General features: G+C 44.7%; 2 protein-coding genes across 3 annotated transcripts in view; one reads left to right on the forward strand and one right to left on the reverse strand.

Annotated features, from left to right (window-relative positions):
- The window catches only part of USP8 (ubiquitin specific peptidase 8), a 33779-nt gene extending 21015 nt beyond the window's left edge, over window positions 1-12764 (forward strand). For both annotated transcript variants that reach the window (XM_081964848.1, XM_081964847.1), the window contains 11 exons: window positions 583-727; window positions 1832-2052; window positions 2542-3120; window positions 4016-4096; window positions 4295-4557; window positions 5421-5633; window positions 6395-6605; window positions 7935-8171; window positions 9883-10025; window positions 10195-10327; window positions 12102-12764. In XM_081964848.1, coding sequence (XP_081820974.1) covers window positions 583-727; window positions 1832-2052; window positions 2542-3120; window positions 4016-4096; window positions 4295-4557; window positions 5421-5633; window positions 6395-6605; window positions 7935-8171; window positions 9883-10025; window positions 10195-10327; window positions 12102-12287 — 2412 coding nt within the window. In that variant the 3' untranslated portion in view covers window positions 12288-12764. The remainder of the gene's footprint in view (window positions 1-582; window positions 728-1831; window positions 2053-2541; window positions 3121-4015; window positions 4097-4294; window positions 4558-5420; window positions 5634-6394; window positions 6606-7934; window positions 8172-9882; window positions 10026-10194; window positions 10328-12101) is intronic.
- Window positions 12765-13659: 895 nt separating this feature from the next.
- USP50 (ubiquitin specific peptidase 50) lies at window positions 13660-23442 on the reverse strand. The gene is made up of 7 exons (XM_081964435.1): window positions 23160-23442; window positions 21028-21228; window positions 19051-19246; window positions 17985-18191; window positions 17120-17262; window positions 15075-15207; window positions 13660-14274 (listed from the first exon to the last, which is right to left on the reverse strand). The coding sequence occupies exons 1-7, from the start codon at window positions 23207-23209 to the stop codon at window positions 14083-14085; spliced, it is 1122 nt and encodes a 373-aa protein (XP_081820561.1). The 5' UTR covers window positions 23210-23442; the 3' UTR covers window positions 13660-14082.
- Window positions 23443-23675: the final 233 nt, after the last annotated feature.

Consider the following 23675-nt stretch of genomic DNA (forward strand, 5'->3'; position numbering starts at 1 on the left):
CACACACACACACACACACACACACACAGAGGGAGGGAGGGAGGGAGAGAATGTCTTTGAAGCTTAAAAAATTATCTTATGCTGCTATCCCTTTATAAATTTACAGCAAGTTCGTTGCAACTTCCGACGCGCCCTAAAAAGTTGGCTTTTCCAGCAAGCCGGCCTGGCCTGTTAATTTTAACTCATTTTTAAATGTATTGTCTTATAAATTCGGTTTGTTTGTTTTGTTTTGTTTTTGGATATGTATTTAATTTCTTTTTAACTTTTGGGATGTGTGTTTTTTAATGTTGTATGCCGCCCTGAGTCCTTTGGGAGAAGGGCGGCATATAAATCCAATAAAAACAAACAAAACAAACAAACAAACAAGCAAGGCTGAGCGGATATTTTAATGTTCTAAACAATGCATATTTATTCAAAGGACGTCAGGGCCACTGCAATTTTGCATTGCCCATCACTTCCACATCAACAATTACTTGTTGCAAGAAATGTAATTGGGGAAAAGTTTTCCATCGTCACATAATTTCCAGTACCTGGGGCATCCTCTTGCTTTTGGTGAAGTATTTATTTGCCTTTTGTTTTCAGTGGGAAAGTAAAGCTGTGCTGCGGAATGAGCCTTTGGTCCTCGACGGAGGTTACGAGAACTGGCTGCTTTGCTATCCTCAGTATACAACCAACGCCAAAGTGACTCTGCCCCACCGTAGCCAAGATGAGAACATTTCTGTCTCTTGTAAGTAGACAAGGCTTTCTTTAAAAAAAAAAAAATCTGGGAGGTTTTGAATCAGTTTTGCAAGCCCAAGGGCAATTGCAGATGGCCCTCGACTGACAGGGAACGTAGTTCAGCCACATAGGGTTTCGTTATGTTGTGGGAATTCGGCTACTGAATTTGGGAAGCTGCGATTTAGGGTTCCGGACTGTGGCGTGAACCTGTGTGGCCTATGCCGCGAACGTTGGTTAAACTGAAATGCAGACCTTGCCTTTTAAATATTGGCCAGGTTCATGCGGATAACACCTGTAGATAGCACCGTATTATTGTGTATGTGTTTTGTTGGTGTGTGTTTTTGACTCAAAGGGGCTATTCCCCTGCAATTTTGTCAGTAAGATTTCAAAAGTGGTTTGACCTCCGTGGAACAACTTGCCTCCAGAAGTGGTGAATGCTCCAACACTGGGAGTTTTTAAGAAGAGACAAGACAACCATTGGTCTGAAGGGGTGTAGGGTTTCCTGCCTAAGCAAGGGGTTGGACTAGAAGACCTCCGAGGTCCCTTACAACTCTGTTATTCTATGTATTCGCCTTCCTAGGCTAAGAGAGAGAGTGACTGGCCCAAAGTCACCTAAGGCTTTGTGCCTAAAGCTGGACAAAAACTCACCTACTTTCTGGCCCAGTGTCTTAACCAGTATGCTAAAATTGCCCTATATATAGCACATAAGAATTATATAGCACAGTGTTGGCAAATCTTTTAGAAACTGAGTGCCCAAACTGTGCACGCACATGCCCAAACTGAAAGGTGTGTGTGCACATGTGCAAACGTGCATGCATGCATGCTCAGCAGAGACCCGAAGACCAGCTGGCCGGTGGGAGGCGGGGGCATCCCAAAACCGGCAGCGCAGCAAGAAGTAAGATCTTTTTCTTTCGTGAGCTTCTGTTTTGTCATTTGCAGAGAAACAGAAGCTCACCAAAAAACACCGCAGAGATCTGACCTGGGGCGACGGCACACGTGCCAGCAGAGGAAACTCTTATGTGCCACCTCTGGCACGCCTGCCATAGGTTCGCCGTCACTGCTATAGCATATGCCTGTTAATATTTAGCCTCTTCCATTTGTATATTTGTTTCAGTGGACTTTACTTACCCATCATTGGAAGAGCCAGCTCCACCTCCCCCACCTGTTGTCTACGTCAAACCCTCCGTGGTAGAAGCACCTGAAAAATCAGACATTGCAAGTGAGCCGGAGAAGAAAACGGATGTACTCCGATCGCTAATTCCTAGCGGAACGATTGCTGCTGCTCCGACTGGCATTCTCAGCCAGCCCATCTCGGCCATGAAGGTTATTCCTCAGGTGAGTGATCTCTTTTCTGCAAGCAATGACTCACCTGTTTAGACCCTTCTCACTCCCATAGGCCGAATGAGTATGACTTTTGCTTTGTTTTTAAAAATTGGTATAAATGTCCAGCACTGGAAACCAAGAACGAGACATGTAAAAAGCAGTTTCTTTGTTGCTGTCCGCCAGTAGACAAAATCTTGCCAGACTTGAGCAAAAAATGGCCCGTATTTTTCTCATTTCCGCCCTCCCCAGCCCCCAGGAGCTCTGTAAAAGCTTCATAGAGTCTCTGTATGGCCATTTTGGTGAAGGCGGTGGGGTTTGGGGAGGCAAAAAAATCTGTATTCAGTATATAAGACGCACCGAGATATTCAGCCTCTTTTTTGAGGGAAAAAGGTGCGCCTTATATTCCCAAAAAATATGATATATTGTATTTTGGGTTTGAGTTTTTTTTTAACTCTGGCCAAACTCTATTTTCTCCTTTATTTCTTTTTTCTTTGGGTCCAGGTTGATCGTAGCAAAAAACCCTCGACCAAAATACCAGACGACCAAAAGGCAAAGGCCGAAAGCCCAGCGATTGTCAAGCTGCTAAATTACAACGGGAAACTGGTTCCGGATCGTTCCACAAAGCCATCGCTGGAGACGAAGCCCAGCCTAACGGACGAAGAGAGGAGCCCCGGGCACGTGAGGAAGGCTACGGCGGTAGAAAAAAACGGAGGCGAAAAAGAAGAACCAGAAGAACAGAGAGAGGTCCAAACGGCAGAGAAGAGAGCCAGAGAGGACCAGGGAGACTGGGAAGGCCGGGAAAATCTCCAGAGGTATAAAGAAGACCAAGAGAAGGAAGAGAAAGACCAGCCCACCAAAGGGGTCGATGGAAAACAAGATCTGGAAAGAGTCCCCAGAGATTCGGCCGAGGTGAAACATAAAAGAGTCACCGGGAGCGAAAGCCCTGAAATGAGGAAAGTCGAACTTGACAAAAATACCACCGGCGAAAAGGAGAAAATCGTCTGGACCCCCGAAACACAGAGGCGCAGATTTGCAGAGGAACCCCAAGGGCCTTTGAGGGGGGACTCTGGCTTGAACAAGGTGAGCGGCCCAGCTGGCACTTGAGAGAGGCAGAGAAGCGTGGCAGCCTCGTTTTGGAACGGTGGAGGGAGGCTGTAGAAAGATTAAACCCCACTAAAAGGTAAAGGTTCCCCTCGCACATATGTGCTAGTCGTTCCCGACTCTAGGGGGCAGTGCTCGTCTCCGTTTCAAAGCCGAAGAGCCAGCGCTGTCCCGAGACGTCTCCGTGGTCATGTGGCCGGCATGAATTAAACGCCGAAGGTGCACGGAACGCTGTTCCCTTCCCACCAAAGGGGGTCCCTATTTTTCTACCTGCATTTTTACATGCTTTCGAACTGGTAGGTTGGCAGAAGCTGGGACAAGTCACGGGAGCTCACTCCATTACGTGGCATTAGGGATTTGAGCCGGCGAACTCCCGACCTTTTGATTGACAAGCTCAGCGTCTTAGACACTGATCCACCGCGTCCCTAAACGTCCCTTAATCCCACTATAAAACCCAGTAAAACCCACTTGCCCACCCTGATGACTGTAGTTGTACCAGCCACTTGATGGGCTCCATCTCAGTCTGGGGTCCCTCAGCCCATTCAGGCCTTGCAAAAGAGTGTTTCTGACATTATCCAGATTATTTGCTGTAAAGAGCTGATTTCCGATTCTCGTGGATCGGTGCTTTGTATAATTCTGAATATCCCGGTGTAGCCTTCAGTACAGCATTTTAAAGACCAGGTGGTAGCGTCAGAGCTACGTCTCCTTGGATTATTGTTATTAAAAGGCATTCTTGAGTTTCTTATATGCACCCATATGAGAGAGAACATTTAGTATGTCAAAGTTATACCAGAGAAGTGACACAGTATGTTATTTTGACAGGGTTTAATCTCATTTTTTGTGTCTGTGTGTGGGGGGTGTATTTTATTTTTAGTCCCAACGAGAGCCGTTAACCAGAGCCCGAAGTGAGGAGATGGGCAGGATCATCCCAGGATTGCCTCATGGCTGGGCCAAGGTCAGTGCCACTTCTAAGTTCAAGTAGAACTTCTAAGTACCCCAAGTAGGTTCGGTCATAAATCAAGGAACGACCACCTCTACATATTTTACTCATCCAAATGAGCAGTTGTAGAAATCTGGCTTAACTTTCTCCTCCCCACCCCCACCCCCTCTTTTTATTTTTGTGCCTGTTATCTTCTGGGCATGCCCTTTGAAGTTTCTGGATACAGTCACCGGGACTTTTCGGTACTACCATTCGCCCACCAATTCAGTCCACATGTACCCACCGGAAATGACTCCCTCGGTTATTCCACCCACGACTACTCCCACGACTCATAAGCCAAAGCCTCCGTCTACCGATCTGCGGGAGAGGGAACACTCCAAACTGAAGCGGTCGTACTCATCCCCAGACATCACTCAGGCTCTGCAAGAGGAAGAGAAGAAGATAATTCCCACTCCGACTGTGAATCGTGAGAATAAGTACGTTGCTTACCCATTTCCCCAACGGGTTTTGCAGGATACACCTTTATTCCGCAGTTGGTAGGATTTTTAAAAAAAGGAATAAAGGCTTTTTCCCTACCTGAACCTGTCTGGAGTATGTAAGAATGAATCTCCTGCGTGATTTTCTAAACTTTAAGACCTGTGGACTTCCAATTCCCAGAATCCCCCAGCCAGGTATGCTATGCTATGCTGGCTGGGGAATTCTGAGAGTTGAAGTTCACAGGTCTTAAAGCAGTGGTGGGATTCAAATAATTTAACAACCGGTTCTCTGCCTTAATGACCAGCTGGGTAGGCCTGGCTTGGTGGTCATGTGACAGGGTGGTCATGGCCAACTCAACATCACTCAGGTCGATGGGCGCTTTGCCTTAGCTGTTACAATGTAACAAGGGTTAACCAGAGAGGCAGTTTCTGTAAGCAGGGCAATCAAGATGAGGCTAGAAACAACACCAGAATGTTTCCTTCCTGCCTTCCTTACAGGATTAGCTCTGTAAAGTAGGGAAAAACCAAAATAAGATTTCTTCCAACAACCGGTTCTCCGAACTGCTTAGAAAGTTAACAACTGGTTCTCCCAAATAGGTGTGAACCAACTGAATCCCACCACTGTCTTAAAGGTGCCAAGGTTAGATACTCCTGTCTTTAACGGAAACACGTGACTGAGAATAATCAGACATTTTAGGAACCTTTATCCCTCATGATCCTAATTTCCTGATTTGATTTCATTTCTTTGCGACTGATCACCTACCTAGTTAGCACCACCTGACAACAAAGAAGAAGTCTGCTTTTACAGATCTTTAATAGGGAAAGGGGTCTGATTTTACTTTTTTCTTCCCCTCCCTCTACAGGCCTGTGTGCTATCCAAAAACAGAAATTTCCAGGCTTTCAGCCACACAGATCCGCCATCTGAATCCTGTGTTTGGCGGGATGGGACCGGCTCTGACTGGCCTTCGTAATTTGGGGAACACTTGCTATATGAATTCAGTGCTCCAGTGTTTGTGCAATACCCCCCACCTGGCGGAATACTTCAACAGGAACTGCTATCACGAAGATATCAACCGGTAATTTTGGCTTTTCCTGAACCCCCCCCCCCCCCCCCATTTGAATGCAAGCATGGTTGCAGTCAATTATTTCCTTAATGGCATGATTGCCCATTAGTACTCTGTTTCCCCGAAAATAAGACCTCCCCGGATAATAAGCCCGCATGCGCTAAAATAAGCCCTCTGTCAGGTTTCCGAAAGATGCCCTAATTGATTCATGAGACTAGAGCCAAGTTTCAAAAGAAAAACCAGGCATTTATTAGGATCGCCATTTCGGCAATACCCTATTACAGTCAGATCTAAACCTCATTTGAATTAGGGCTGAACTTTACCCCTGTTCCTTCCCTCCCTTCAGTCTGTGTCATAAATCACATTCTCCAACGAGGTGCACTCCTCACAAGCCTGCTGTAGTAATCTGAGATCCAACTCTAGCCGAAGATATGCGTGGTATGCGCTCCTCCCCCTTTCCTCACCATGGCAACTTTATGAGTTGACACCCTCCCCCGAAAATAAGCTCTCCCCGAAAATATTGCAACCCAGCGGCAGCCGTGAGGTAACCACGCTCGCCGCCTCCTGCACCTCAAAAATAATAAGACCGCTCCAAAAATAAGGCCAAGTGCTTATTTCGGGGGAGGGGGGGTGTCAAAAGAAAATAAGACCCTGTCTTATTTTCGGGGAAACTCGGTAGTTGTCTTAAGACTTGCAGGTGACTCTTTGTAGATCCCTCTGTCCCTCTTTCCCCAATACTCATTTTTGGAAATGTCAATCATTCACTTTTGCAGGTCTAACTTTTTGGGGCACAAAGGAGAAGTAGCTGAGGAGTTTGGTATCATAATGAAAGCTCTCTGGACCGGGCAGTACAGATACATCAGCCCCAAAGATTTCAAAGTCACCATTGGGAAGATCAACGAGCAGTTTGCTGGGTACAGCCAGCAAGATTCTCAAGAGTTACTCTTGTTCTTAATGGACGGCCTTCACGAAGACTTAAATAAAGTAGGTTTCCATTTTGTAATATTTCTCATGGAAGTGCTGTCTAGCGCTAAAGGAAATGAAAGGAAAAGGAGAAGGTGCTTCTCACCCAAAGTTTCCAATCTTCTCCTATCCCTCTTAGGAAAAAAAATGGTGTTATGTTTTATTTTAAAAAGAGGCAGGTGTTATCCAGTGCAGAAAAATAAACTTAAGTTGAAAAGAGGCAATTTCTGTGGTTTCTCATGAGCAATAAGAAGCGGGAAAACTTCCCCATGTTGTCCCAAAGATGCTTTTTTTCAAGAGGCAACTGGACTTTCTGGTTTTTCTTTTGAAGATGTTTTGCTTCCCATCCCAGAAGCTTCTTCAGCTCTGACTGGATGGTGGGGAAATGGAAGGATTTATATTCCTTGCAGACAGCTGGTCAGTTGCATCCTTTTTAGAGAGTCGTTGAGGCCACTTGGAGGTTTCTCTGCATCCTCAGATTACACCCCTGAGCAGTGTAAATGGTTGCCATAGTCTGCCGCTTTTGGGGGGGGGAATCCGTTCATATCCCCACACCCTTCAAAGGGGGTTCACCCCAAAGTACATGGCTAAAAGTCTATGGAGCTTCTCAGTCATCCAGAGCATGGTTGTCCCAAAGGATGCAAATGACCTGCAAGGAGTATAAATCCTTCCATTCCCCTTCATCCAATCAGAGCTGAAGAAGCTTCTTGGACGAGAAGACCTTCTCCACCACATTGGCTAGGGAATTCTGGGAGTTGATGTCCACACGTCTTAAATGTTGCCCAGGTTGGGCACCCTGGTTTAGAAAAAGGAGGTGAAAATATTATCAAAGTCTGTACACCGTGTTTTTAGAACCAAGGTATCTATGTATCAGGGACACGGTGGCTCAGTGACTAAGACACTGAGCTTGTCGATCAGAAAGGTCAGAAGATCAGCGGTTCGAATCCCTAACACCACGTAACGGAGTGAGCTCCCGTGACTTCTCCCAGCTTCTGCCAACCTAGCAGTTCGAAAGCAAGTAAAAATGCAAGTAGAAAAATAGGGACCACCTTTGGTGGGAAAGGAACACCGTTTAGTCATGCTGGCCACATGACCACGGAAACGTCTTTGGACAGCGCTGGCTCTTGGGCTTTGAAACAGATGAGCACCGCCCCCTAGAGTCGGGAACGACTAGCACATATGTGCGAGGAGAACCTTTACCTTTATGTATGTTCTCAATCTCCGTCTTTCCATAATGAGAATAAATAATAATAATAATAATAAATGATGAATGTTATTGCTTCCTACCCAAAGCACACCTTGCAAGGCTTCAAGTGGCTATTGATAAGTTTTCGTTTTCCAATGTTCTAGGCGGACAACCGAAAACGGTACAAAGAGGAAAATAATGAACATCTGGATGACTTCAAGGCCTCTGACCTTGCCTGGCACAAGCACAAACAGCTGAATGAATCGATTATCGTGGCCCTCTTCCAAGGCCAGTTCAAATCCACAGTGCAATGCCTGACGTGTCACAAAAAATCACGGACGTTTGAGGCTTTCATGTATTTATCGTTGCCGCTGGCCTCCACCAGCAAGTGCAGCCTGCAGGTAGGTGGGTTTGAACCGTTGGAATTTTCTTGTTCTTTTGCTAAGACAGCAAGATGCTTCTCTCTAGCGTTGCTGCGTCTTTAAAGGAGGAACAAAACGGGGGTCGACCGCTTAGTTTGTGTTCTCCCAAGGATGTGGGGGAAATAAAGGACCGTTCTCGAGACTGACAGTTTTATGCATGCAGTTTCTCTTCTTACCTACCGATGCTCCAGCAACCATTTAGTTCTGCCCCACCACGTCAAAAATAGTTAAAGGCATGTAATCTTTCTTGGGTCTGATGAGAGGAGATGTGATATAAATAGTAAATAATTTTTTAGCTAATTACAATAATAATAAGGAAATGCTAATGGATAATGTTTAACTATTTCTATATGTGTTGGCATTGGTAAAAGCAATTAGATATAAGCCTTAAATAGTGAGTTGGGGGCAGAATGTTTAGATATCTTATTAATTGATTTTTTTTCAGAATATGTTATAAAAGGGTAACTATCGGAGGTTTATTGGAATAGTTAATGAATGCCAGTAGATGGTTGTGTCTTTAAATACAAATTATTCCAGATAAACGTTTAAATAATTCTAGTCAAGGGAGAATGATGGTACATTGATGGTAAAATACATAAAGATTTTTTATTTAAAATGTACAATTCAATATGAAGGAAGTATAAAGTATGATTGTGGTAGTAACACACGAAATCTATTTGTAACCAATCTACACGGTTTCTACAAGATGTAATGAAGGATGATTCTTTTTTTTGTGTTTTTGTTTAATTAAAACAATAAAAATTTTGGAAAAAAAACATAGTTAAAGGCAGGAAGTCCATCTCTCTTCCCACCACTGGGAAGTCAACTCCCAAACAAGCTTTTAATGGATGAGAGGTTCTGTTTTTTTAATAGTCCTTGTTGTACTCTATACCAGGGGTGTCAAACTTAATTTCATTTGAGGACCGCATCAGGGTTGTGTTTGACCTTGGAGAGCTGGGGGTGGGGGAGGTAGCCAGGGTGGGCATGGTTATGATGGGCATGGCCAGGGTGGGCGTGGCCAGGGTGGGCAGAATGCTGCTAGAGGCCAGGGAGGCTAAAAACAGACTGCGGGATGGGAGGATGCACGTGCCCCCCCCCCCCCCATGACCTATTTTGGCCAACAGAGGCACTGCAGAGGCCAGTCCTTTGATACTTGCAGGCAGGGCCTGCGGGCCAGATTTAAGTACCCTGCGGGCCAGATCCTTGAGTTTGACACCCCTGCTCTATAGGGTTATCCATCGGGTTTCTGAGATTTCATTGCATGTACTAATCAAGTATACCATCCTAGTATTAAGAGCTGGGGCTTTAAGAATAAGAGAAAAACATGGCGGCTGCTATGTTGTTTTGGCAAAAGTTTGTATAGCCCCTTGAACAATTGATCTTAGTTTGAGTAGTAAAGAATTACATCCGTGAGTGACATCGGTTGGAACTGACTGAGAAATGAGCGAGTTTGCCATTTTCATCTCTGAAAAATGGTTTGCTGTGGTAATTTTCACATTTATCTTAGAGTCAAGAAAGTAGTTTATTTTTAAAAATTCTCTCTCATGGAAGGTTAAGGCTTCTGCCTGTTCCTTGGAACACGATCATCAAACGTATATAGAAGGCACTAATGAGTTTATACATTATTATTATTATTTTCTGCTCTTTGAATTCACCTGGGACGTTTGTTTGTTTTTTGTTTTTCCTCCAGGAATGCCTTAGATTATTTTCCAAAGAAGAAAAACTGACTGATAACAATCGGTTTTATTGTAGCCATTGCAAAACTCGAAGAGATTCCATGAAAAAAATAGAAATATGGAAGCTGCCACCTGTCCTTTTAGTACATTTGAAAAGGTACGACTGGGTCTCTATATCTGTTGTGTCTCCAATTATCATGGGTGTCCAGACTCACCCTTGGTGAGACAGGTAGCTGTATAAATTTGATCAATGAACAAATAAAATATTGATTACTTTTGGTAGATCCATCATTGCCTAACGCTTATTTCCTGTTGCTCATGGTTAGGTTTTCATATGATGGGCGGTGGAAACAGAAGCTTCAAACATCTGTTGATTTCCCTTTGGAGAACCTTGACCTCTCCCAATACGTCATTGGCCCCAAGAGTACTTTGAAGAGATACAACCTGTTTTCAGTATCTGTAAGTAAGAGCCTTCTGAAGTAATGGGTTGGTGATGGGGGTGGCGCCATGGTGAGAACGCAGTATTGCAGGCAAACTCTGCCTACAGTCCAGAGTTCAATCCTGACGGGACTCAAGGTTGACTCAGCTCTTCCATCCTTCCGACATGGGTCAAATCATGAGTCAGATTGTTGTGGGCAATAAGCTTAACTCTGTAAATTGCTTAAGAGAGGGCTGTAAAGCACTGTAAAAGCGGTATATGAGTCTAAGTACTAACACTATTGTTCAGTCACTAAGTCATGTCCAACTTTTTGCGACCCCATAGGCCACAGAATGCCAGGTCCCCGTCCTCCACTATCTCCTGGAGTTTGCCCAAACTCACGTCCTGTCATCTTTGGAAGTTATATTAACACCGGAAGCTTCCACGCTGCCACATTCTTGTGCCTGGGAAAGTTGGAGGAGTGGATTTAGTAGAGGGAATGTAGTTAGACATAATAGCATTCTTCTTTTCTGTCACTATCACGTTAGTCTTGCACCTGGAGGAGGAGTGGTTGAAGTGATGTCTTGAGTTGGGACGGATGGGAATTGGACCATGTGATGGACTGATGGGTACAGGTCTTGGGTTTGGGCTTTTGACTTGCTGAGGGAAAACCCGAAATGCTTATATTCGGGTTTTCCCAGATGTGCCAGTATAGCTACTCTAATAAAAGGGACCTTTGAGAAAACGCCTGTCTTAGAGTTTTTAATTGGAGTTGGGTTCTTCTTCTTCATTGTGTTGATGACACCTTCTAACCATCTCCTCTCCTGCTGTCCCCTTCTCCTTTTGCCTTCCATCTTTCCCAACCTTGGAGTCTTTTCCAATCAGTCCTCTCTTTGGTGGCCAAAGTATTTTGAGCTTCAAGAACAGTCGGGGTTGATTTCCTTTAGGGTCATCTGATTAAATCTCCTTGAAGTCCAAGGGACTCTCAAGTGTCTTCTCCAATACCACAATTTGAAAATGTCCATTCTTGGGGCGCTCAGCCTTCTGTATGGTCCAACCCTCAAAGCCCTACATCACTCCTGCGAAAACCATAGCTTTTGACTCTACCCACCTTTCTCGGAAAGAGCCTTTGAATGCTATTGGCTAATTAGTGAATAAACAGACTCCCTTGTGTTAACACGGATTTTGGCAAGGGTTTAGTTACTGCACGTTTCGTTACCATACTAGGTAACATCATCAACATTTTGAGAAAATCCTGCTGATGATGTTACCTAGTGCGGTAACGAAATATGCAGTAACTAAATTGTAACAAGCTTGGGAGAACAAACCCCTGCCAAAATCCGTGTTAAATATATATGAACAACAAGGGAGTCTGTTTATTCACTAATTAGCCAATAGCATTCAAAGGCTCTTTACCGAGAAAGGCCGAGAAAGTCAAAAGCTCTGGTTTTTTGCAGGAATGATGTTGGGCTATGAGAGTTGGGTCATATGGAAGGCTCAGCGCCTCCTACAAGTATTACTACAAGTACTTTCTATTATTTGAAATGTATCAATCATTTCTATTCCTAGACTCTTTTCCCACATGTAGTTTCCCTGAAACTCAGTGGTGTATTAACCATTAAGCGGACTAAGCACATGCTTAGGGCACCAGGCCCAAGGGGGCACCACAAAGTTGAGAAAGAAAATAAACCGAGGAAGATTTGTTGAGTATTTACAAAGGAGGTGGGCACTTAGATTCGTCAGTGTTTAGGGCGCCAGTGAGACTTAATCCACCTCTGCTGAAACTCTCGATCCTAATTTTTGTTTCCTCCACAGAACCACTACGGAGGGCTGGATGGTGGACACTACACAGCTTACTGCAAGAGCGCGACCAAGCAGCGATGGCATAAATTTGATGATCACGAAGTGTCCGACATCTCTGCATCCTCGGTGAAGTCTTCAGCGGCTTATATTCTCTTTTATACGTCTTACGAACAACGGGCTGCAGATGTAGCCACTTAAAGGAAGGACCGAAAGACACGGGCTGCAGATGTAGCCACTTAAAGGAAGGACTGAAGGATGCACTAGCTAGTTTATAAAAGTACTGAGCTGAGACCAATGTAAAGCTGGCCCAAAAAGGGCTGCAGCAGTTCCTTATCCAAAAATGTATTTTAGTGCTATTGCTGAACGTTAAATTATTAACTCTGCTGCTTTGTATGGAATAATATGTTTCAAACCGACTTATTTGTAGCTACGCTTGAAAATTATAAATCTTTGCTTAGTCCTTTGAAAAGTTGGATTCAAGGTGTCCTAAAATTCAATGCGTATCTTTCTTTCCTCTTTCCCACGTTTATGGCCTTGTCACACTAACCTTAAAAGCTTGATTCTACTGTGAATATCTTAGCCAGAGATAAAGATTGGAATGTACGTGTACATACCGATTGCAGAATTGCACATCCAACATGTATATAATAAAGAGATCCGATCCTTTGACAAGAACGGCTAAGAGAGAGATGGTTATTTTGTCAAACTAGATTTCTGTATGTCTTATCTCCGCACTTTACAATGTACTCTGGAAGACTGAAGCATTACATAATTTTTAATATGTGTCTTCAATCTGTCTTTTTTTTAAAAAACAACAACAAAAAATCTTACGCGGTTGTTTCAAAACGCATTGGCCTGATCGCTATTCCTTGCTTTGCGGTTTAATAAATGTAGATTATTTCAGGAAGGGTAGACTAGATGAGAAGGGTAGACTAGAAAATACGCTTGTTCCTGGGGAGGAAAGCTATGGCAAATCTAGACAGCATACTAAACAGCAGAGACATCACCCTGCCAACAAAAGTGTGTATAGTCAAGGTGATGGTTTTCCCAGTTGGAATGGATAGCTGTGAAAGTTGGACCATAAGAAAGGCTGAACGCCAAAGAATTCAGGCCTTTGAATTCTGGTGCTGGAGAAGACTCCTGTGAGTCCCTTGGACTGCAAGGTGATCAAACCGGTCAGTCCTAGAGGAGATCCACCCTGACTGTTCTTTAGAAGGCCAGATCCTGAAGAGGAAACTCAAATACTTTGGCCACTTAATGAGAAGGAAGGACTCCCTGGAGAAGAGCCTCATGCTGGGAAAGATGGAGGGCCAAAGAAAAAGGGGACGACTGAGAATGAGGTGGCTGGATGGAGTCACCCAAGCAGTGGGGACTTCAGGGGATGGGAGAGGAAGGCCTCGACGAAGGTTGTCCATGGGGTTGCAATGGGTCAAACACAACTTCGCGACTAACAACAACGAGACTAGATGACAGCAAATGTAGAGCCCAAGATTGTTGGAATATTGCATTTAAAAAAGCATTTATTTGGGGGGAGGGGGTACCCTTTCTTAACTAACGTTTGCTCTGGGAATGCTTTTGACGGGACGTGGTTGCAAGTTATTAAATGGCACACCTTTTTTTTTTTTTTTCTTAAATCGGAAGACGGCCAAACTTTTATGAGCTTCACTCGGCAATGTATAATCCGTTCAGAATTATAATGAGGAGGCATCTAGTTCTCAGCGGATGCTGCAGCAATAAGGAACATTCAACCCTGGCTGTCCAAGAAGAGTTTATTTAACTGCGGGTGTGGTGTCCTGTCCTGCATAAGGCTTGCCGAGTAACGTTCTTTTCCCTGAAAGAAAGTGGCTTGAAAGGGCCAGCTTCTACGTCACTCCATCAGTACAATCCAAAGACACGTAGAGGGGGGTGGGGTGGGGAGATGCAGTTGTTCCTGAACGGCAACCAAAGCATGGGGCAATTCAATGTGGCTCCTGGAACCTACTACTTGGTTCTCCTAGACGTTTTGGTTCTTTACGGGCGCAGAGAAAGCTTGGCTGCTATAAAACAGAAGGTAGGCGGCAGATGTTTGCACGGAGGATTCTGGGATCTCGTTGATCTGGGAATCGTCAAAGTTGTACCAGTTCTGGCTGAGAGTGTGCCTGCAGAACGCAGTGTAATGGCCGCCGTCCAGATCTCCAAAGTGGTTCTGCAAACAATAGCAACACATTTCACCTTTACCAAGAAAGCACTTCATACAAGCCACTCGTGAGAAGCATATGGGTCTCGGTTTAATAATCCCTGTAATTTTTGGAGGGGGTTGGCTCTGAGAATCGTTAACAAAAGTGGAGGTTTGTTTATGACTCCCCAGTCCTAACTCTGTCCATTCTTCAACATATACTGGTAGTTCTCCACAATAGTTCATTTCATGATCGTTCAAGGATACAATCATCATCATTTAACAACCCCATAATCCCTTGCGGGGTGGAGCCCGGGCAACTGAATGGGGCTAGCAGAGGGTTTTAATGGCCGGACGCCCTTCCTGTTGCCAATGCGGAGTTCTGTTCATCAGATGTATTCTCACTGTGCCCAGAGAGAAATATCTGCCACTACCTAGGATCGAACTCACAACCACAGATACTTTTTTCTCCAATAAGAGAGATATCCTAAGCAAAACCTGATTGTAAACATCTTGGAGAGTTTAGTTCATCTGAACCCTGCAGCTGTAGTTTGGAGAGCATAATAATGTTATTGTCTTTTTTATATAATATCTACCAGGTTTGTTCTTGATTGCATCAATTGGCAAAGCTTGCTGAAAATCTAGCTCCTCATACAATAACTTCATACATTCATCCTTTCTAGTTACAGAATAAAATTATTTTACTGAACTCTGTTTTCTTACTGTGTATTCATTCATTCTTACCCTGTTTTTAATATTTTTTAGGGAGTGAACATTCTTGCATACAGAAAACTGAAATGTCATCCTGGAAGAATACTAGAATCACTTACCACTACCGCAAATAAGTTGTATTTTGGGTTTTTCCGAAAAAGTGGATATATATAAGGAGACAAATCCAGGTTATTTAAAGGGTAGTAGATGTCGGTTTTAAGTTTCTTTTTGTAACTGCCTTGACAATCAAATCTGAAAAGGAAGTATGATCTTTATCAATAGTACAAATAGAAATTGTTGTTGAGTTCATCTTGGTATGTTGTTTAAAGCCATATTTATAATGGAAGAAGTGGATAGAAATATATCAGACTAGCATCTAGTTCTGTTTTAATATATTTCATCTCTGAGTGCAGAAAAGAAATTAAGGAAAAACACTGGGTTTATGTACATGAGAAGCTTGAATCATTTTCTTTATCAGCTCCTAACCACTCAAATAAAATACAGTGGAAGAGATATCAAAATGGATGCTCCATCTCTGGAGGTTTTAAAGAATAGAATAGAACTCTTTATTGGCCAAGTGTGATTGGACACACAAGGAATTTGTCTTTGGTGCAGATGCTCTCAGTGTACATAAAGAAAAATAAAATAGAATGCATTCATCAAGAATCATAAGAATAGGATAGGATGGGATGGGATGGGATAGGATAGGATAGGATAGGATAGGATAGGATAGAATAGAATAGAATAGAATAGAATAGAATAGAATAGAATTCTTTATTGGCCAAGTGTGATTGGACACACAGGAAATTTGTCTTTGGTGTGTATGCTCTCAGTGTACATGAGAATAAAATACATTCATCAGGAATAAAAAGATACAACACTTAGTGATAGTCAAGGTTACTAATAAGCTATCAAATTTTACTAGCAAACAAAAAAAATATAAATTGAAAGGTACAAGCAACATGGTTATAGTCATAAGTTGGGAGAGATAGATACTAGGAAGGAAGAGAAGAATAATAGTAATACAGTCTTAGTAAATTATTGGACAGTGTTGTGAGAATTAGTTGTTAAGCAGTGATGGCAAAAAAACTGTCCTTGTATCTAGTTGTTCTGGTGTGCAGTGTCCAAGAAGAGATTGGTGTCCAAGAACAGATTTGACAACCATTCATCTGAAATGGTATAGGGCTGGGATGGTGAACCTATGGCATGCCTGGTGGCCCGCAGAGCCCTCTCTGTGGGCACCCGTGCCGTCGCCAGCTGCTCTTCTGGTTCCCAGCGCTGTGGCGCATGCGAAGACCAGCTGGCTGGCACGCATGTGCATGCTGAAAGACCGCAGACCAGGTGGGTGGCACTCACATGCGCACTGGCAAGCTGGTCTTCGGGTTTCCGGCGCTCCGACACACACACACACATTCCAGTTTGGTCACTCGGTGCTGAAAAGGTTTGCCATCACCGGTATAAGGTCTCCTACTTGGGCAGGGGGTTAGACTAGAAGACCTCCAGGGTCTCCTCCAATTCTGTTATTCTTTTAAGTACATAAATCTTCCCTTCATCTGCTTTTTTTCCCCCCCTGATTCGACGAGATTCAATTTCTGTTCTGTTCGATTGTCAACAACTCCCTAACTAGTCAACCTCTGAGACGCACCTTCCTTTCGGCCTCTGTAAGCAATTGACTATAATAATAATAATTTATAATAATTTATTAAATTTCTAGACCACCCCCTCTCCCCGGAGGGACTCGGGGCGGTGTACAGGAATAAATTTAAAACATACAAACAATCATACACATAGGTAAAAATCACATTAAACAACCCCTGTACAATTTATAAAAATTAAAAAAAAACAGACCTTAAAACCAATCTTAAAAATTTAGAAATAGAACTGAGGTGGGATAGGTGGAATTAGGCCAAGCCGGCTAGCTGGAATAGGTGGGTTTTAAGTTTCTGACGGAAGGAGCGGAGATCCGTAGTCATTCTAATGTCGGGGGGAAGGTCATCACAGAGAAAGCTCTTCCCCTAGGCGTCGCCCGCTGGCACAACCTAGTGGATGGCACCCGGAGGAGTCCCTCTCTGTGTGAGCGAATGGAGGTGAAGAAAAATATGCCTAATCTCTTTAAGTGGAAGAAAACTATAGCAGAATGGAGGTGAAGAAAAATACGCCTAACCTCTTTAAGTGGAAGATGACCATCTTGGGCGACTTGGCTATGCTAGCCTTCACTGCCGCGTCTGTTTTTATCCCACAGCAGGAGCAGTTGATCTGGTTGTTCCAGGTCAACACGTCCTGCTGAAAGAAGCAATCAAGACATTCCTGAAGAAGAAGAAGAGAAGTTTGGGAAAGAGGCGTAATTAATTACAGGGATGATGTGTTGTTGTTTTTTTACATGGTTTTCATCCCTGGTGTTCTGACCTAGGCTTCCCCCAAAAGCACGAGGCAGAGTCCTGGTCCCAACAAAACCCCTTTTATTAAACGAATGTGAATTCCTCTCATTCACCTTCAGCATAGACTTGGCAAACAGTCCTTCAAAGGAATATTTATGACCACAGACCTTATCTAGCTTGGGAAGTAAATATTTCCCAAATGAGGTGCTGTGCAAGGAAAGACTTGGGACAGAGTCTCTGAGATTCACGGACAGATCTTCACACTCCTGAAACGAACGAACAAATTGTTTCCTGCAAAAGCCCCCTCCCCTTTCGCTCCTCTTTTATTTCCTATGGGAGGGGTCAATCGCCATCCACCTGTGACTTTACTCCCAAGTCTACCCTAATTTCTGAGTTGTCCTTTTCTTCTGGCGGCTCTGCGCATGCGCACGCTGGCTCCAGCTGTTTCTCTGCCTCACCGCTGTCTAGCTCCGTAGGCACCTGAACACTGACAGAAGGCCTCGGCCCTGTCTCTGCCTCTGATGCAGAGCCCTCGTCTGAGCCTTCCCCAGCCTCCAGGACTGGCCCAGGCTCCTCCCCAACCTCCTCACTGTCCGACTCTGCTGTCAGCCCCTCCTGGCGGGCCATGACACTTAAGAGAAAAGCCGATACCTCGAGCGAGCATTCCGATTCATAAGGTATCGGTAGAGATAGCACAGTGAAGATCTCCGTTTTGTAAGTAGTGGTTTGACATTCCAAACACATGATATCATAGCTAAGATGTCCTTCGAAAAGTCGGGTGATAATGGAGCATTCGCTAAGGCAACTCCTGGGTTCCCAAGCACTTGATGAGCTTCCCTGGTTTTTTTTCTTATTCGTCTACGGAAGAGAAAAAGGAGCCCCGATAAGTCAGACGATTTCCATCAGGCGCGAAAGACCAGGTCAACCCATGAAGTTTCAATTAAGCCGATTTATTGCTACTCATGCCTATTTGCAGGAATGTCTACGGAGTCTCTCAACCGTCCAGGTCATGGTTATCCCAAAGGTTCCTTTTCAAGAGACAACTGGAGATAAATCCTTCCATTTCCCCACTCTCCAGCCAGAGCTGAAGAAGCTTCTTGGATGAGAAGCGAAACATCTTCAAAGAAAAAAACAGAAAGTCCAGTTGCCTCTCGAAACAGTCCCTTTGGGAGATGCATAGGAATCTGCTCAACTAATGGTTAGCAAGTGCTTGGAGCTAGATAAGGGCCAATAGAATTCTAGAGGGGTTGGAACTAGTTCGTTTGTGGCTATGTAGAGACTCTAGATTGATCCCTTTTTTAAACTCTGCCCCCAGCTTCTTCTATTTCTCCTATCATTTCTTACTTGCTACCGTCCCAATTCGAAGCTGAGCATTTTATGTTTTCATCCCCAAATCCATATATATATTTTTAAAGCTGTAATAATACATTTCAGATTCACCATTATAATTTCACAATGTCATCAGCTAAAAGCCATGGACTGGGACAGAGGTCAGTTCTCTCCAGTTTGGGCAAGCTGCGGCAGCTGCAAGAGGCTCCGCTCCCCTCCCGCCCCAACGCAATGTGCAACCTTCTGTGCATGTGCTCACATTTGCGAACCGGTAGGGAAGGTAAGTAGATCCCACCGCTGGACTAGGAGTGGGGGAACCTGAGTCCTAAGCCTGCATTAGGCATGGAAGTCAACTGACCTAACTTCATAAATAATGAACACTCTGTACCTTTTTGAGAGCTTCATGTAGTTCATTCAAGACGTATATCAGAAACTCTTGAGCGTCCTGCTGGGTTTTCTTGATGAAAGCAGGGTATCGCTCACCAATCACCAATCTAAAGACCTCGGGAGAGACGCAGTCAAAGTCCCCAAGCCACATATCATTCATCAGGTAGGCAAAGGCGGTTGCAATCTCTCCATTCTCCCTTAGAGAAGAGGGAGCATATAATAAGAACATGAGAAGATTACTGGCACCCTGCGGGGTCAAATCTTGGCTCATCCATCACCAGCAGCATAGAACAATAGAATGAATGAGCCGGAAGGGACCTTGGAGGTCTTCTCATCTAGCCCCCTGCTCAAGCAGTTATTTCAAATAAGTGACTGTATAGACCAGGGGTGTCAAACTCAAATTTCATTGAGGGCCACATCAGGGTTGTGTTTGACCTCGGAGGGGCTGGGGGGGGGCATGGCCAGCTTGAAGTCATTCATGTCGGAGGCACCTGTGGTGGCCCGGGCACTCTGCCAGCAAAAACAGAGTTCAGGGGAGGGGGCACGCATGGCCCTCCCAGGCTGTTTTTGCTGGTAGAAGCACAATGAGCCGTTCCTTCGTTGATTCCAGGATGGCCCCACGGGCCATATCTAAGAACCCTGCAGGCCAGATTCAGCCCGTGGGCTTTGATTGACACCCCTGCTGTAGAGTGACAGACGATTACTTTACTACACTGTTGAATTTTGAAATAGTATGGAATAGCAATTAACTTGGTCATGATACTATGTATAGTCAGCATTATCCCGGACTCCATGGAACGGAAATGGATTTCTGTTTCTATTGAAACCATATATGTTAAATATCTTTACACGTCGAGAACCAATGTGACAATTATAAAAACTGCTTCTTTCTACCGTGTTTCCCTGAAAATATGACCTGTCCTGACAATAAGGTCATGACAGACTTTTGGGGTAGGGAAAAATATATGCCCTCCCCTGAAAATAAGCCCCTTGGATAACCTGCCCCCCCCCCTTTTGCCAGACAGAGCACCACTCACCGACCTAGCAGTATCCCAAAGGTGCCAAGCCACGGGAACCCGGGGGGAATAGGCACTTGTGCAGCTTCCCGCCTTCGGGATACCGCTGGGTCGGTGAGTGGTGCTCTGCCTGGCTGGAGAGGGGCGTTACGTGAGCACCTCTCCCGCCCCCCGCTTGCGCGCCTCCCAGCATCGCCACGACCTGGGCCAGCTGCTGCCACCATCCCAGCACTGAGGATGGCTTTTTCTGTGGCTTCCAAACCCCGGAAGTCTGCTGCCGAGTCTTCCAAGAACCAGGGCAGAGAGTCTTCCGGCAATGGCCGTTCTGGGAGTGTACTTCCCACTCCATGGTTGTGGGCTGGCTGCCGGAAGACTCTCTGCCTGGCTCCCAGAAGACTCTCTACCCCGGCTCCCTGAAGATTCGGCAGCAGACTTCCAGGAGCCATTTCTGCCCATTCTGGGCGGCGGGGATCAGAATGGATGGAAAATGGCGCAGGCGGAGGCTGAAAACAGGGCATAGAGAGGCCAAAAATAGGATGCAGAGGCCGAAAATGGGGCACGCAGAGGCAGTAATAGGCAATGGCAATCTCTGCACCATGAAACAGCTGATGATCGGGAGGCCGATCCAACCAGCAATCAGCTGCTTGTGCTAATCTGGCTGTGCTGAAGCTGAAAGAGGCTGTTTGCTGTTGGCTGCAAGGAGGCAAATTGCTGGGAGGCAGAGGCCAAAGGGTGGGGGTCGGCGGGTGGGCAGAGCTACATTCGGTGTATAAGACACACCCAAATTTTCACCTTCTTTTAGGCAGGGGGAGGGGGAGGAGGAGAATGCATCTTATACTCCGAAAAATACGATAGTTCTTATGGAACTTTGTGGCTTCGGGGAAATAGAAATTATCTTTCGCCTAATATTAAAGAGCAATTTCCCAAAGAACATTCTTGCATAACATAGCAATTCCACTTACTTGTCTAATGAGGCTACATATTTTCCAGAGAGGAAATATTCCACCAACGGGGATACACTGCACAGGCACTGAATTACAGCATTCATATAACATGTGTTGCCTAAATTACGCAGGCCGGTAAGTCCTTGGTATTGTGGGTTTGTGTCATCTCTGGATACATCCATAGACTCCTCCGAAGTCTGCCAGGGAAAGGCACCCTTGCTGTGTTTCCAAAGCCAAACAATCATCAAAAGAGTTTTGAGTCCCAGCGCGAACAAAAATATTTATTTACAAGAGTTTCCATTCCAATTTCTATAAATTAATGCGTTTCCTAGATAGCCAAAGAATTGTCAAAACAAGTATTGTTTTTTGGCTCGGGTCCTAACAGGAATAAAATCTTATATTTACAAGAGCGTGTATAAATTAATCAGTCTCCTAGACAACAAGGGACTGAACATAGGACAAGGAAGTTTGCTCGGTTGATACAATAAGCGCATGAGAATTAAATGAACCAGGTGGAGATGAAGTCAAACATGTCCAAAGCTGCTCAAATTGAACTAGGATTATTATCGTTTGGGGTGGAGGACTATATTATATAAACAACAGACTTTTCCTGGATCATATCAATCCCCAAACTATGCAGTAAAGGTAAAGGTTCCTCTCACACGTATGTGCTAGTCGTTCCCGGCTCTAGGGGGCGGTGCTCATCTCCGTTTCAAAGCCGAAGAGCCAGCGCTGTCCAAAGACGTCTCTGTGGTCATGTAGCCGGCATGATTAAACGGCGAAGGTGCACGGAACGCTGTTACCTTCCCACCAAAGGTGGTCCCTATTTTTCTACTTGCATTTTTTACGTGCTTTCGAACTGCTAGGTTGGCAGAAGCTGGGACAAGTAACGGGAGCTCACCCGGTTACGCGGCGCTAGGGATTTGAACCGTCGAACTGCCGACCTATCTGATCGACAAGCTCAGCGTCTTAGCCACTGAGCCACTTAACTATATAGTAAGTAGACATTGCCTAATAGTGCTAGCTTGCCTTCCTGTATTTTAATTTTCCTACCCACCAACCTGTTAAAACATTTTCAGTTCACCTTCATAACTTATGGGAAACAGTGCAAAATCTGTCTGATTTATGTAATCTAGGAGTCAACATTAGAATACAGCATTAACAGAGTTGGAAGGGACCTTGGAGGTCTTCTAGTCCAACCCCCTGCTGAAGCGGCAGACCCTCTACCATTCTGGACAAATAGAAGAATTGAATTTCTCAATTCTTAGTTGGATCTTTCCTTAATAAGTTTCCATCTGTTACTTCTTGTCTTGCCTTTAGGTGCTCTGGAGAATAGGATTTTCTCTGTGACAAATGAAATATTGAGAGAGTACTCTATGCCCTTCAGAGGTGGTATACTGATGGTTCGGACTGGTTCACCCAAACCAGTAGCGGAAATTGCTTGTGGGCCGGCCACTCGCCCTGGCTCTATGCTGTCCTATTCAGGCACGTTTTTGAGGCCGGGCGTATGCACGGAAGTCGTGCGTGTGATCAAAGCCCATGGACAGAAGGCCGGGCGCATACACAGAAAGGGTGCATGTGAGCAAAGCGCCTGCGCAGGCTGGGCGCATGTGCAGAAGGGGCGCCCGCGCCTGCCAACCAGTGGCAACAAAATGTGAAGCCCACCACTGATTCCCTTCCCTTCACCTCCTAGTTAAGGTAGCCCTTAACTAAAAACCAAACCAAAAACTCACAGAAGATAATATATATTGAATTCTTCTGGCATATTTGTTGACCTGGAAGCCATCAGATGGCTTGCAAGGAGACAAAGCAATGCTTGAATTCAAGTTTCAGGGGAGCCAGGTTACCACCTCCTCTTCATGTTGATGCTTGGTTTTGGGGGTTTCTGGTGCAATCGGATGGTTTCATCTTACTCGCAATTCAGGAGGGCTTCCCCCAAATATAACAGTTTGTCCCTTTAGCTATTGGCACTTCTTCCTGGTGTTCAATATGGATTCTTCTGGCATCATAAATATACTCTTACCTTGTTGCTAGGCAATGCCATTGGGATATTTCTAACAAAATACAACACCCAGTCATTCCGGAATCCTAATTCACAATTCTAGTCAATTGCTTGCCAAGAGCTGGGATTTATCTCCGGCGCGGCATACCTGAACCAGAGAGACATTGGTTCCATCGACCCCCAAAACTTCATCGACATGGCTTTCTCCGTCCGGCAATGTCTTCTAAACAGTTTTCTCCTAAGCGGGCGTTTACTTTACTTTGGCCTCGCAGGGCAGAACTTTAGCAAACAATGTGGACAACTTTAAGCCACTCCTTGTTCCTCAATTAGTAGAAATGGTTTATTGATTTATCAAGAAAGCAGAAAAAAAAAAAACTTTCTTGGTTGCTGCCCTGGCTTCTGGGACGAATGCCCTGTATCTTGAAACTTTTAGCAGTTTTTACTAACCTGCCATGAATGCCCTTATTATATGCCACTTTGGATTACAGTTCGAATCCCTAGTGCAGCATAAAAAGTGAGCTCCTGTTACTTGTCCCAGCTTCTGCCAACTCAGCAGTTCGAAAGCGCATAAAAATGCGCTAGGAAAATAAGGAAACCACTTTTGGTGGGGAGGTAACAGCGTTCCGTGCGCCTTCGGTGTTTAGTCATGCCAGCCACATGACCA

This window comes from Natrix helvetica (assembly GCF_964273705.1).
Source record: "Natrix helvetica genome assembly, chromosome: 12".
Lineage (NCBI taxonomy): Eukaryota > Metazoa > Chordata > Lepidosauria > Squamata > Natricidae > Natrix > Natrix helvetica.